The sequence below is a fragment of the Simochromis diagramma genome, unplaced genomic scaffold (genome assembly GCF_900408965.1).
Source record: "Simochromis diagramma unplaced genomic scaffold, fSimDia1.1 OVJJ01000044.1, whole genome shotgun sequence".
NCBI classification, from domain to species: domain Eukaryota; kingdom Metazoa; phylum Chordata; class Actinopteri; order Cichliformes; family Cichlidae; genus Simochromis; species Simochromis diagramma.
This window is the reverse complement of record NW_024386942.1, coordinates 275,507-291,744: the sequence shown is the minus strand read 5'-3', so window position 1 is coordinate 291,744 and position 16,238 is coordinate 275,507. Positions and strand designations below refer to the sequence as shown.

The 16,238-nt window shown below is 42.1% G+C and overlaps 2 protein-coding genes across 4 annotated transcripts in view; one reads left to right on the top strand and one right to left on the bottom strand.

Moving 5' to 3' along the window:
- Positions 1-16,238, top strand: part of LOC120737277 (butyrophilin subfamily 1 member A1-like) — a 56,365-nt gene that overhangs the window by 22,905 nt on the left and 17,222 nt on the right. The window lies entirely within an intron of this gene.
- Positions 393-14,881, bottom strand: LOC120737276 (butyrophilin-like protein 2). Of its 3 annotated transcripts, none has more exons than XM_040037889.1 (6): positions 14,786-14,881; positions 5,702-6,052; positions 3,284-3,610; positions 3,093-3,194; positions 1,858-2,190; positions 393-1,159 (listed from the first exon to the last, which is right to left on the bottom strand). In XM_040037889.1, exons 1-6 carry the CDS (start codon positions 14,820-14,822, stop codon positions 1,116-1,118), a joined length of 1,194 nt encoding a protein of 397 aa, XP_039893823.1. In that variant the 5' UTR covers positions 14,823-14,881; the 3' UTR covers positions 393-1,115. The 3 variants fall into 3 exon arrangements, with proteins under 3 accessions (XP_039893823.1, XP_039893822.1, XP_039893821.1); XM_040037888.1 differs by lacking the exon at positions 14,786-14,881 and adding an exon at positions 7,024-7,120; XM_040037887.1 differs by lacking the exon at positions 14,786-14,881 and adding an exon at positions 6,976-7,077.

The following is a 16,238-nucleotide window of genomic DNA, read 5'->3' as shown; positions in this document are numbered from 1 at the left end:
ATGCTGTCTGTGTTGAGCGCTCAGTGGATCTGCGCTCGACAGTGCAGCCTAGGCGGAGTAGTCGAACACAGATTCACTGAGCGCAGGGCAAGCTAGCAGACAGAAGCTAAGCTCTCCTTGCAACATGGCAAACTGAACCTCCCCCACCCTCATTCAGATCTGGCCTTTGGAACTATTTTGGTTTTATTTATTGGCTTTTATTTTGGAAAGAGCCATTTCTCTGTAATAAACTCTCTTTTCCAAAGATGAGTGATTCCTCAATCAGATATATTTATTTTCTTTATTACTTTGTTGTTTCAGCAACATTACATTTAAAAACTACTTTTGAGTTAAAATATATATTTATCATTTTAATAAATGACAAATTAAAAAGGCATGAACATTTTTTTTGCATCGAAAAAAATATCGAACCGAACCGTGAATTTTGTGTGTCGTTGCAGCCCTACTGAATATGTAAACAGACTGCACTTCAGCAGCTCTGTTCCTCCATCCTTTCACTCTTCACATGATTTTATTAAATGTAATGAAGCTCGATCACTTTATAATGAATAGAAAGCCAACAAGCACTGATCAGCTGACCTCAGAGAGCCAGACGTTACGTATGGTTGCAGTAACTCACTGATATATGCAGGGCTCTGACTGTGAGCACCAACACGTTCAAGTTACTGCAAAAGACTGATTCAAGTTTAAATAGAGAGCTCAGCGACAGGCTCTGCTAATAAAGCTCAAATGCAACTGCTGATTTGTGCATCTGATGAAGCCGCATCCTCTCTGGAAGTGCACACATGGAGCTTATTCTCATGCTGCTGCTCGTTCCTTCCTTTAAAGTACACACATGATGAATAACCAGCACCGCTGATACTGCAGTGGTGCTGCTGTCCATCATTGTGTGTCATATCTGGGATTTTACGCCCAAACACTGAGATCTTAAAAGACCACCGTCGAGAATCATCATCCTCTGAAACACTCGGGTGGAGTTTTTACGAGCTGCTGATTGATGAACTTTTGACCTTAACAGGAAGTCCTCGTGTGTGACAGGAAGCTGATACGTGACTGAAAGTTTACAATCCACAGCTTTCCCCACAGTGCTGGACGTGGAGGAGTGATGGTTCATGTCAGAGCTGCTCACCAGCAGTTTGATCCTGGACCTGAACTCTTCCTGCAGAGGAGACACAAGACAGTCAGAGACACACACACACACACACACACACACACACACACACACACACACACACACACACACACGCACACACACACACAGACACACACACACACACACACGCACGCACACACACACACACACACACACACACACACACACACACACAGATACACACACACACACACACAGACACACACACACACACGCACGCACGCACACACACACACACACACACACACACACAGACACACACACACACACACACACACACACACAGACACACACACAGACACACGCACACACGCACACACAGACACACACACACACACACACACACACACACACACAGACACACGCACGCACGCACACACACACACACACACACACACACACACACACACACACACACACACGCACGCACGCACACACACACACACACACACACACACACACACACACACACAGACACAGACACACACACACAGACACAGACACACACACACAGACACACACACAGACAGACACACACACACACAGACACAGACACACACACACACACACACACTCAGACTCAGACACAGACACACACACACACACACACACACAGACACACACACACACACACAGACACAGACACACACACACACACAGACACACACACACACACACAGACTCAGACACACACACACACACACCTTTGACTCTGATCCTCACGGTTTTCTTTCTGATGAAGTCTCCCCTCCTCCACACCAAACACTTGTACTCCCCACCGTCTCCCTCCGTGGGCCGTTCCACAGTCAGGCTCAGGTCTCCAGTCCTCAGTGGGTCTCCCCTCATCCTCGTCCGGCCTCTGTAAACCTCGCTCTGTTCTTCAGGCAGGTCGGAGCCGTTGTGATACACGTGGGCCTTCATTCTGGGATCATAGCGTTCCCACAGCACTTTAACATCTCCAGGCAGGTTTTTTGTGGTTTTGAAGGGCAGCTGGACAGACTCCGCCCCCTCCACCACCTCCACCTCCACCGGAATGACTGAGAAGACAATGAACACAACATGAGCTGTACAGACGGTAACAGCAGGTTTTTAGAGGTAATTCTAAACAAACTAAATAAAAGCACAGGTACATGAATGAGTTCGTCCTGTAAAGAGGCTCATGCACCTCCCACATGGCTGAAGTCATGACAGAGCTTCTTCAGCAGGTTATCAGCAGCTGGGAACAAAGATAAGTGTGAGCCTCACTCCAGAACACGTCCACTGCTGTCGTGAATTTATAAAATGACTCATCTGTAGAAGTTGGAAACTTTATTTTGGACTGGAAAATAAAATCGTTTTGACTTCATTTGAATCTTTATTTGAACTTGTGGACAGAAAATATATTTAGTTTCCCATTTGCACATTATTTGTTGTTTAAAAAAGACTAATATTTAAAAAGAGCTAATACATTAGCTCTTTTTAAATATGTGTTTCATTTTTATTCTGACAGCCTTACTGACTAATTTCAATAATAGATTTGATTATTTTCAATTTCTTGTGTTTCCTGGATCTTTAGTTTGCTGTGTGACGAGACAACAGGGTGATGTTCACAGGCTTGAGCAGGAGAGGTTCTAGGAAGCCGAGATAAGACTTCATGAAATAATCGGTGACTCCACAGTCGGCCATGTCTCACACACATCAGCACAGAAACCATGAAGATCTCATGTGTCTGAACATCTGAAGCTCTCCACCACATGACTGAGCACAACTCAAGGAGGAGCATTTACTGAAGCTGCTGCAACATTTACTGTCAGCACATGTTTCCATGTCAGCTGCTGTTTACCACCACAGAAGAAGAACAGCTTGTCCACATGCAGCCTCTGTGTCAGATCAATGCAGCACACACTGTTTAGTAAAGTCATGCTGTGGCATTATGGGTAGTGTAGTAGGAGACACTCACATGACATGATGTGATGCCAGAAATTAAATAAAAGAACCGCAGAAACGACCAGAACAAGAAGCAGGAAAACCAGGAGAGCTGTGGCCCAGGATGGAAACGGTTCTGTGGAGAAACATTAAACAAACACATGACCTCTGAACTCTGACCTTAACCTCCTGCATTGACCTTTGGTCTTAATCTGCAGCTCTGACCTTTGACCTGCAGCTCTACTTTCTGTCTCAGGATGTCTTTGTCCCTGTAGATGGTGCAGATGTATCCTCCACTGTCTCTCTCTGTGGGCTGTTTCAGGGTCAGACTGAGGTCTCCAGTTCTCAGCAGGTCTTCCTTCATCTTTGTTCGGTCTCTGTAAAGGCCGTCCTGGTTCGTCAGGTCGTCACTTCTGTTTGAATACACATGGACCAGTTCTTGGTCAGAGCGAGTCCACTCCACTGTGGTGTCCTCAGGCAGGTCAGGTTTGATTTGGCACGGCAGGATGACGGAGTCTGAGCCTCCAACAACCTTCACCTCCACCTGCTGGTCTGAGAGGACGAGAAACCACAATATCAACTGTAGAAGAAGAAACAGCAGACACACTTTAAGTAATAGCATAGCCGTGACCTACTAGATCTGGGTATCAATGTTACTGAGTCACAAGTAACAAAGTACAAATACTTTGTTACTTAAGTAAATTTTTCAGGTATCTGAACTTTCTACTTCTTACATTTTCAAAACAGGCTGGTTACTTTAGGTTTAGTGTTTCTACTCAGGGATGAAGTGGGAGTGCACGTGTCCGTAAGTCGTGTCTACAGAATCTAGCTCGCACTGGAGAAGCGAGCGGACACCGCGTGATGTTTAAGTGTCAGCTAATTTCAAATGCAGTGTTAACAAACATCAGCAAACACACAAACTGTCTGTGTGCAGTTTGTCTCACAGTGTGTCGCAGCTAAAGGTCCAGCTGCTGTAATTCACACAGAGAGGAAAGAAGATGGACAAAGATAAGAAAGAGGACAGGAGAAGAAGAGACGTTAGACTTAATGCTTACATGTCATAGTTTTAATCACATGTTAGTTTTGTATATGATGTGTTTGATAAATTACATATATTCATATTGTGAAACATCCTGCAAAACAAACTAGGCTCTTAAAAACTGAGCTTTAAAATGAACAGTTGTAATGAAAGCCGAGAGATGCCGACAGACTGACTTTAATGGGCTGGGACAAAAACATCGTCCCTGGCATTTCTGTTCTAGGTGGTCCACCACCATCGCTCAGTAGTCCTGACTATATATGATGCAAACACATACAGTGTGTATTAACATGGGTTTTAATCAGGTTTGAAGAGCTATTGTTGGATTATTCCTTACTTGCACTTAGGGCTGCACGATTAATCGTTAGAAAATCGCGATCTCATTTCCAAATGACAACGATTTAAAAAAAAAGAAGAAAAAAAAAAAAAAAAGACGACGACGATTGTACCGCATTTTGATCCGGGACGTACTCTGCATGAAAACAAGCGCTCACTCTTCCTGCTCAACAAATGACGAGGGCGGAGCCTTATACCACGTGATACAGAAGCTGTGCCGTGTGATGCTAAAATTAGCAGGAAAAAACAACGGAGAGCACATCAGGGATGACGAGAAAGTGACAGGAGAAAATCCGTCCCGGTCAACCACCCAAACATCAATAACGGGAACCTTATACAGCGCTTCCCTATACACGTCGAACTGCCGCAGGCACAAAGACATTACGGAGGCTATCACTTATCACCTGACCAAAGATATGGCTCCCATCAACACTGTGCAAAACGAGGGATTTAGGAAAACGATCAACACCCTAGACAAACGCTACACAGTGCCGTCCCGCAACTATTTTTCTATTGTTGCACTACCTGCTCTATACACACAGTGTCGAGCAACGGTGGAGACGGAATTTCAAGCAGTACAACATTTTGTTGTTTTTATGTTTATTTATTGTTTTTATGTTCAGTCTCACCTGTTACGAAGTTGATGTGCAGTTAATAAGTGCAATAAATATTTATACTGGAAAAGAAAATTGTGAGAGAATCGTGATCTCAATTCTAACCCAAAAAATCATGATTCTCATTTTATGTAAAATCGTGCAGCCCTACTTGCACTGAAACATGTAAAAGCTACACTTTAGCTGTTAGCAATGACTGATAGTCACAGCAGCTTGTTGACCTGAATCCTTGAATCTCTCCCTTTCTAATTAGGTTCCTCCAACGATTTTCTTACCACGTTGATTTCACCTTCATCCATCTGTGAGAACACTCGAGTTTGGAGTGTTTTACACAGAAAAGAATTCAAAGATCTATGAGCATGACCTGGTGATGGGGAAGAACGAGGAGAAAGAGGAGCTCAGACAGACCATAAACCAAGCAGCCTCAGCCTGTAGCAGCAGCACTAAGATCCAGATCACAGGGAGCTTTATCAAAATGAAAGTCTGATGTCTAATCTTAAAAGCAGAGATGTTTGGATCACACACTGGGATCTTCAGGTTCTTTTCCTGACTGACTTCATTAAAGCTTCTCTCAGCACCACCAGTCCACTAACAGACGTCTTACTTTAAGAGATCCCAAAACGTTCATTCTGTCAGGTCAGGTTAATTACCGACCTTTGACCTGCAGCTGGATGTCTCTCAGTCTCTGATCTTCTGTCCCATCACTGATGGAGCAGGTGTAGATGCTGCTGTCAGTCTTTGTTGGGTTTCTCAGAGTGAGGCTGAAGTCTAGAGAGTCCAAAGCATCAGGCCTCATCGACGTGCGCCCGCTGTAACGCTGGTTTTGCCCTCTGAGATCATCTGCTTCTTCTCGTCTCACATGGACAGATTTAGGATTGAGATCACTACGAGTCCACAGCACTGTGGGGTCATCCTCAGGGATAAAACCTGAGTGCTTGCAGGGCAACAGGACAGACATTACGCCCTCATACACCTCCACCACCGCAGTCAGGGCATGCTGGGAAACTGGCAGGAGACACAAACAAGAACACAAACTGAGTGTTTCAGTTGGCTTCAGAAAGTTACAAACATACAACGTCCATCACAGCCACACAATGAGTAATTACACAAAACCAACGGATGTTTCAAAGGCATCAGAGGTTAGTGACGACTTCCTTACACTGAGGTGAAAAACAGCTTCTGAGCTTGTTGAAAAGAGAAGGAAGAGATTTTGTGAGCTTTCAGCACTTTGCAAATTCCTGCTCGACGTCTTGACAGCCTCACATTTAAACCCTGACATTTAAACGCTGCTTAGTCGTCTAATCAACACAACATTGTTGACTCAGCACACATGAAGCAGAAAACAGAAGAAAAGCTGCTTTTTACTTTTTATCCTCATCTTAAGTCACATCTCTGTGGACACCTGCTGCTTTTACACAACAGCAGCTAACTGTGCAAAATATGTGCAGCCATCCACTGAAGCACGTGTGGACATGGATATACAAACAGTGCATGAGGTGACTGTCAACAATGGCGTCCACTATACTGCTTCATATTGTTTTGTGCTGCTTGTTTGTTTTAACAGTTGGTTGTTTTCAGTGTTGCTGGAAAAAGAGGATTTATAGAGAAGATGAATTATATCTTATGTTTAAATGATCTACAGCTTCACTCGCTGCCAGTTAAAAACACAACATGACACAAACTCTGCAGCAGCAACAGCCCAGCTAAGAGTCCAGCTCCGCATCATCACTGTCCGACAAACAGGGCGGTGCCTCAGCCGGGTGACGTGAGGGTTAAATATTTGCTTCAGTGCGTCATGAAGAGCGGATACAGAGGAACAGCGCCCCCACCAGGCCGCAGACACACACGGTTCACATGGTGAAGTTCAGGACGGCGCGCGGATTCACAGTAAACTCACGTTACACTTCTTATTGTTGGAAGGCACACACCTGAGTGAGCGCGTGCGCCTTCAAACAGGGTCAGAGCGACTTTCCTACCGAGCACGAGGAGCAGTGACGTCAGCAACGTCTTCATTCTCCGGGAGAAAATTCCGTTAGTGCTCGATGCCACCACAGCCTGCAGCTGCTGCTTCTTCTATCCTTGTGTAGCGGTTGGCAAACAGCTTCAGGTGCATTACCGCCACCTTCTGGACATCGTTTACACTTTTGTTTTCATATAAACACCTGTTGCTCTTAAAAACACAAATATCGCTCTATAAACTCCATGACCTGCACTCATTTGAAATATTTATGTTACCCTTAATTGAACTGTATTTTTCTGTGATTCAGATTTCTGTATTTGCCTTTCCCACCTATATTTACCACATTCTAACATTACGTGATCAAATGTCTCCTGTCTCATGCTTATTCATCCTTTTAAGTGTGCTATTTAACCCTGTGTGGCCAAATCTTACTCTTGAAATTATATACTCGTTTTTTTTTTTTTACTTCTCTGACTTCTTCTACGGTCCCACTACCTTTACCTTCTCTGTCCCATCATGCCTGCCACTTTTCCATTAACTTCACCTTAATTATACTTTTAAGGTGGCGATCGTGGCTCAAGAGTTGAGAGTTCGCCTTGTAATCAGAAGGTTGCCGGTTCGAGCCCCGGCTTGGACAGTCTCGGTCGTTGTGTCCTTGGGCAAGACACTTCACCCGTTGCCTACTGGTGGTGGTCAGAGGGCCCGGTGGCGCCAGTGTCCGGCAGCCTCGCCTCTGTCAGTGGCTACAATGTATCTTGCCATCACCAGCGTGTGAATGGGTGGATGACTGGATATGTAAAGCACTTTGGGGTGCTTAGGGACTAGTAAAGCGCTATATAAATACAGACCATTTTTAACCTAATCTTTACTGTGTTTATATTCATATCTACATGTGTATCTATATGTGCAGGAATCCATAAGAATGTATTTCTATCCCTCGATGTTTGATTCTATAGATTAAATGAATTATATCAAAAACAATATCTTGTCTAGAATCTGAAAACATATTACATGTACTCACTAGTGTGCTAGTAGAGTCAAACCAAAAACTTCCTGCTGGCGCCTTCTCCAGTTTAAAGCCATTAAAATTGGCTCAGTAAAAACTGTTAAATCATCAGTAATATAAAATGTTACCAGATTTGTGTGGGTGTGTCAGACTGCAGCCTCAGGTTTATATTGTTATGTGATAACTCTAAGACAACCAGGTTGTATTACACAGTAACGTAAATGTAATGTAACAAGTAGCGTAACAAAGTACTTTCTACACCGAGTTATTAAATCGGTGCATTACTTTTAAGACAATCAGTGTGCTTCAGTAAGATTCTCCCTCTGTTAACATTCGTGTTGATCCCAATAAATCAGTTTCTAAAGTCAAAGAGAGAACAGACTGCTGTGCTTCCTGTGATAATCACACAGGATTACAGCTGTTCTTGGCCTCAGCGCTTCGTGTTTTGCTCACAGCCTCAGAGTTTGGATGCGTTTGATTTTAAGAGTCTGTACCATCAGGTTTGCTGGACACACTCTCAAGCAAAGCCAGAAACTGGCACAGCGTTTGATTTTTAATTAATTACAAATATGTACATTTAAAAGATAAGACTGTGCTCAGGTTTCCTCACTTGAGTCTCAAGTGTTTTTTACAGTAGGAGGAGATTTCCAGATCTGTATGTGAGGCTTCCTAACATCAGACTTCCTAACAGCTCCCCATCCACTCCCTCTTGGGAGCAAACAGCAATGCTTGTTGTTCTGCAGAGCTGCAGTTTCATGTTACATGTTTTAATATCATATTTTACATATTCATTTCAGAACCTTTAAAGATTGTTGATAAAAGCTATTGTAGAGTTTTCCACTTTTCCACAAATTTCAGGCAAAAAGACTTAATGAAATGAACACTGACGGTATTTTCACTGGTCAAATTGAACCCGAACAGGATGTAAGGGTTACCGAGGAGCAGATATAGTGTGCTGCAGTGTGAGATCAGAGGAAACTGCTCAAAGCAGTTTGCTGTTTTGGTGTTGGCTGTGGCCCAAACAGCCTGTGTGTTGTTACAAATACATGACACGCAGATCTGGATGATCTCTGAGCTGCTGTGTTTTGAAGGAAGGAAGCAATGACAGCGCTGAGTGTAAGATAAAGTGATATAAAGCAGGACAAAGCTTTACTGATCTTAACCTCCTAGGACCTGCCGTCCACATATGTGGACATCACATTTTGGGTTATTTAGAGTAAAATACTCAATTTTGCTCTACAAGGGCCTGATATCCACTTACAAGGACATTATACTGCTACTGGTCTATCGAAATTTTAAATGAATATCCTCATGTTTATGTTGATGAGAGTGTGGGGAGTGAGTTGGAGGGTGGGGTGGGCTGCTTTTAACCATGTAAAGCACTTTGTGCTACATCTTTGTATGAAAAGTGCTTTATTAATAAAGATCGATTGATTGATATGTGGCTCTCATGTTTTTCGAAAGAAAAATCAGGTAAAACAAATTTGGTAATTCTTTGTTTTTACATTCACCGGGTCCCAATCAGCCCAAATATCAAAGAGAAATTAAAAATATATGCAGTGGAAGAGTTCAGGTCTTAGGAGGTTAAAGTTCCAGTAAAATAAAGTGATAATAAATCATGTAAATGATACAGACCCTCATAAAGCTTCAGCTTTGGCTTCCTGTAAACCATCTGATTTCTTGCTTTTAAGGCTCTGATATCTATTCTGTATGACTTACAGTTATGACATGGTCTGATTTTCTCACTCAATAAAGGAATATTTAATATATCAGTCTACTCTTCATTCTATCAGACACAGTTTTCACAGCTCGTACATTTGCTTTTTACACATATATGTAAGCATTGAGCCAAATTTAGTAATGCCAACATACTGAATGAACATTTGTCTCTTATATATGATACACCTATATATGCACCGTCAAAGACACTTGTCTTTGAGTGAAGATTTAAGGTGATAGGAAATATAAATAACTGCAACTTGAATCTGTACTGAAGCTCAGTGTTTGGCACAGAGTTCATGTTCACTGCTGTAATAACTAATAATGATTAATATAATAACTATAATATTGGCCGTATTATATTTTCATTACCAAAGTGAGATGACTTTGAACTCATGAACAACATTAACTATTTGTTATTTACTAACTGATCTTAAAATGACTGTTCAGTACAGAAGTGAAGCCCAACAATCATGTTTTACAGTCCTGTGGTCTCAGCCTCAGATACTCAACTAATCACACAAAGCTCATGTAGAAACAAACAAACAAATGAACAAGATATGTTCTCCTTCATTTCTGTCAAACAAAGCTGTATGAAACGTTTCCAGCTGTTAGTATAATGGTTGCTAGGCAACCTGGGCAGCGCGATGGATGCTAGACCGTCTCATTTCACAAGCCTCTCACTTCCAGCCTTAGCGGTCTTTGAGTACGCGGCCCTTGTGGACCGTTAAGGCTGCGTACTTTAACCCTTTAAGACCTACCATAGAACCAAGTCCGCCAGAGCTTATATTATATTTTTACATGCTGTAGTGCCATTTTTGGGAGCATTTCAAGTTGCTATACATCAATACAACCATTATAGCCCAAATATTAATAATATGTTTAAATACAAAAAAGTTGCAAAAAATAGTTTACAACAACAGGGAAAATTTTTTTGAGTGTCTTCATAGTTTTATTTTTGAGATACACCAATTTTTATATACTGCAGAAAAATGAAAAACAATCCTATAATGCAGATTTGCAAAGAAAACAGCATGTGCATCAAAATAAACTATTTAAAGCAGTGCAATTTGAGTTCTAAGCATCCCAGAATCTATTCAGAAATGCATAGAGTCAAACATGACTTTTAAAAACACCAGTATAGGCTTATAAGGCCTACAAGTAAAAAACTACATTTTCCGCGAAAATGACATCACTTCCGGTTTCGGGCAGGTAATGCCGGACATGCGATCGTACGCGCTGACGTGTATTTTAATGTAGGAAGTGTTATGAACAGCTGATCGGATCGGCAAAGCGTGTTTCTGGAATATTATGTTTTTGTTGCTGCAAGGGTGTCATGGTCCCTGTGCCTCCCCGGCCAGCCCAGTGTGGCCACAAGTGTTTGTTGTTTTACTCTCTCTCCGCTCCTCTCCACTCCCCTCGCCTTGCTCTCTCTCTCTCTCTCTCCTACCTGTCTGCCTGGGCGGAGCTCTGATTGGGCTCCCGCCCTTGGCCCACGCACCTGCAGCTGATCTCCGGTGATTTGCAGCTCTTCTTAAGGCAGGGGCTCTGAGCTACTCGTCGCTGGAATATTGAGTAGCTCTCATTAGTATTGCCTGGCTTCATTGTAATCCTGTTGTTCCCGTGCTTGCCTCCGACTTACCCTCGTCTGTGTTAATAGGTTTACCTGGATCAGCCCTTTTGTGACCCCTGGACCCTGTGAGTATGAGTGGACTGCTTGTGTGAAGATTGTTTGGACAAGGAGCGGAGCAAGTGCGAAGAAGTTTGTTTTCCCAGCCTATTGATCCCCGGGACCGAAATACCGAAATTTTGCGAGGAAGAAAAGTGTGCTTTTTGATCGGTGGTGTGTGTCCAGCAAAGCTACTGACCTGGCGTCGATGCGTGAATTAATGCTGGTGGAGGAATTTAAGAACTGCATCCCCGAGCAGATCGCAGTATACCGCAGTGAACAGAAGGTTTCCTCATTACAGCAGGCTGCAACACTGGCTGATGAGTTTGTTCTCATCCATAAAACCAGTGCCATTAAGGACGACAGACACGATGACCTACTGAAGGTTAGTGATGTGCCCACTACACAGTACCCAAAGAGTGAGGTACTAGTGTCTCGTCCTAAAGCAGAACAAAAGTGTTTCTTCTTTTTTAAGCCTGGCCATTTAATGGCAAATTGTAAGACCTACAAACAGAAACAGCCGGTCTCGAGGGCTAGGAGTGTGCCAGCTAGGAAAGCTGATACAAGGGGGTTTGTTACTGGTCCCCTCACTCACGCCTAGACCTCTTCGTGGGGATGTAACATCTATATAGCACATTTAAAATCAGAGGTACACCAAAGTGCTTCACAAAATCCAATAAAACAGTAGCAAAATACAAAAGCAGATAAGCTAGCAGGTTGGAGGCAATGATTAAGCAAGCATACAAGTACACAGACAAGGAAGTAAGACTTGAAGATAAAATTGACAAGCTGATATCGACATAACAGGGGAAACAACGTCCACCTTTGCAGTAGCAATTGACCGCAAAATAAAGCTACCAGATGTGTACAACTCTAAATCCGGTCTTAAAACAGGAAGTTAGCATTTTCTAGTACAAAGGCTCTATTGGGAGCCAGTGAAGGTCAGAGAGTGATAGACTCAAACCTACCAGTACCAGTTAAAATGCCAGCCGCAGCATTTTGGGCGAGTTGCAATTTATGAAGAAGGGCAGAATGAAGCCCAGTGTCTAAGGAGTTGCAATAGTCTAACTTGGATGTGACAAAGGCATAGATAAGTTTTTCTAGATCCTCACGTGTTGAGTACGGCTTGGCCTTAGCGTTTAAACAAAGTTGATAGAAACAAGACTTAATAACAGAGGACATATGCTTGTCAAACTTAAAAGAGCTATCCAGGTAAACACCCAAATTACGTGCGAAATCAGAAAGAAAATTAGCGAAGGGCCTGAGGAGACCAGTTAGATGGGCCCTCGGAGTATAACTGTCAAAGATTACATTTTCTGACATTTAGAATAAGGGAATTGCTCAGCAGCCAGTCTTTAACTTCACTTATACAATCGAAGAAGCGATGCATCGACAGTGTACCATCCTCAGTCAACTCAAAATAAATTTGAATGTCATCTGCATAGCAATGATAAGAGAGTTTGTACTTTTAAATAATACAACCAAGGGATGGAAAAAATACAGTCATGAAAAGCACTTAGACCTGATGTGAACTAGAATACCACTCAACTAAATCCTAATTAATAATGGCAACACAAGAATTAAGCATATATTTAATATAATATAACAACTCAAAAAATACACAATGAACTCAAAATGCTGGATCACAGACCCAGCCCCTGACAAAGTAGCCCTAAACTCAGTGGACAACATCATTTTAACTCTCTTCCATTAACTTCAGTTTGCTGATAATACTTTAACTCAGTGGCTCCCATATTGGGGGGCCACTGCGAGGGGGGGGGTGTATAAATTTACAAAAAAGATAGCTTGGACACTGCTAGCGTAATGGACAGGTTTTTTGATGGGGCTTCCACACAAACGCAAAGCAGAGCATCACCAAATATACTTTCAAACCAAAGGCTAGAACATATGATGAAGGTAGATACCCCCGAGGGAATTTGTTTCGCCTGTGTCGCTGGGCTCTCCAAATCACGGACAAACATTATCCCACATTCTTGATTTTTAGTTCACAAACACTACTTACAATGAGATGTTGGTAATATTAGCTCTTTATACAGTAAAGTTACAATGGGATACAAATAATATCAGGCTGAACCTGCCACAGTTTGTTCCCCCTGTCCAAATCACAGACAAACAGTATTCCACAGCTTACATTTTTACAGTTTGTATTTTTAAACCCATTTTGCACAGAGAGGCATTTTTTGAAAAATGTATTGCTAGCAATGTTGAATATTATTACACAGGAAAAAAAACAACTATACGTAAAATAATTACACCATGAAGATGGTTTTACTAAAGGTTTGAGTTGTGAAATAAACTGCAATGGACTTTGAAAACAAAATATGGGTGTGTGTGATATAGAGAGTTAGTGGGGCGGGGGCGCTAGCAAAAAAGAAAAAAAAAGTTTGGGAACCACCGCTTTGTATACTACGGAGCCCCGCAAGGGACATGGGAGAAAAAAAATTACGATGAACTTTTGCGGGATCTCGCAAAACTAACTCGGGATCTCGCAAAACTTGAATTCCAACAATGGCGGCAGCTACTTAGTTAGATATCTGCTCGGTTTACAAGACATCACATATTTGCAAAAGTGCTCCAACATTTTCGGAGATCTGGCACCCACCATCTCGAAGCTAACGGGAAGTCGAGACCTACTACAGCCGGGAGGAACACTGCTTTTGCGGCACATCGTGCCTCAACCTCCCGGTCGGCTTTGAGCTGGCGGCCTCCGAAGAATGCGGCTAAAACTTTTACAAGATTTCGCAAAAGTTTTGCGAGATCCCGAGTTTGTTTTGCGAGATCTCGCAAAAGTCCGTCTTAATTTTTTTTTCTCCCATGTCCCTTGCGGGGCTCCGTAGTATATGCCCTTTAAAACAACTGGAGGAAACAGCCGCCCTGCAAAAATTCCACAAGACTGTCTTCCTGTTTATTCTGCTGTGGCTGATCCATATCAGCAGGAAGTGGGATGAGATGTGATGCCCTCCCTTCAACAGTGGATTTAAATTTTTATACTGTAACAAAATCTATTTCACCATAACTACAGGCCTTTTAAAAATATTATACTATTTATGATAGAGATGTGTATGTATAATACACTTGCATAAAAATATCACAGAACTTTATATTAGAAGTTTTTGTCCAGAAAGTCAAGTGTGAGGTTTAAAACATGATCAGAGATCTTGCTGAAACATATTTGAGATCATAAATTCGAATAAAACACGGTTTCTTCCAAACAGAAAATAATCTGAAGTGTTTTAGTATCTTGGCTGTCCACTGAAACACATGCAGTGAGTGGCTTCATCCAGTAAACTCATGTTACAGACTTTGTTGTCTAAAAGCACAAACAGCTGTGTCGTTGTGTTTGCATTCAAAGAGCGCTCTTACCGAGTACGAGGAGCAGGAGTGGCAGCAACATCTTCATCTCCAGTTAAAGTCCTGATAACAACAACACGCAGCTGCTGCTGCACTAAAGGTTTGGTCCTCTTAAGGTAGACAGAGCAGTCCTGATAATTTCCTGTTGATCCTTAAAAATAAAATATTTTTATTGCAATCCACTTTCACAATTAAACTCAGAGGAGAAACGACATGTACCGTCTACTAGGCTGACCCTGCACTGCTTTTAGTAACATGTGTTTGCTGCTCTGTGGGGTTATTCTGCTCCCATTTTAAACTAACATTTAGAAATTACATTTTAAACTTTACAAAACTGACAGTAGGTTTTTAAGGTTTCTCCAAAAAAAAAAATTACATTCCTGCATAAACAAACATTAAAAGTCTCATATCTAAAGACTTAAGCAAAACACTGAAATAGCCAAAAAAAGAAAAAAAAAAAGTCCTGCAGCATAACAAAGTAAAAAAAAGAAAAAATCTAAGTACCTGGACGACAAACTGTATATACTGTATATTAATTGTAATATTAATTAAACTAAATGTATCATCAAAGAAAGCTAAAGTGCTGGTCATCGAAAATATTGTGGGTTCTCGAAAAAAAAATATCAGTGAGCAACATGATCTGGACTCTAATCAAGGCAACAAACAACCACTGTTTGCAACAACGGCGTAACAGCGTTACAAGTAACGGTGTTACTAGCGCCCCTGCACCCATGCTGGTCTCCAGGGTGAGGTCAGCCAGGATACAGCCTGTCTCCACACCCATTCCTACGCCCCGGGTGGGAGCGATTAGTGTCCAGAAGGTGCCTGCACCCGTTCGTGTGTCCGCTGGAGGCTCAGGTGAGCCCGTCCTGCAGTTTTCCTCATGTTCTGGTGGCGAGAAGTAGTTCAGCTCAATGCTTATCCACCACCACTTCAAACTTCATTACAACAACCAACACAACATCTGCTCCAGTCTCTAGCTCTGTTACCAGCTCAGTTTTCTGCTCAGTCTTCAGCTCAGGCATGCCGTGATTTTTTTTTTTTTTTTTTTTTAATTTTTTTTTTAATTTTTTTTTTTGCCTGTCCCATTTGGTTCTTTAGCCGTCAGAATTGTTGTCTGAAGACCAACAAGGAGACCCAATGGATTTATTTTGCCAAATGGATCATCGTGGCATTGGTCCATTTGATCGACCTCTGTTTTTATTATTTATTTTATTTTCAGTTGTTACAGACGGGACAGACATGAGTGAGGGATAGGAAAGGGAGAGAGAAAGAGGAAGGAAAAGAAAAACAGAAGGGGAGAGGGACAGTGAGAAAGGGGGGAAAAAATCTCCTGGATCACCTGTTGAGAGAAGAAGAATAGAAAACAAGCAAAAAAAAACAAAGCAACATACTAAACACAACACCATCGCATTAATCTAGCTAAGTGTAAACAGCAGTAAATACTAAATATTCAATGTTGTTG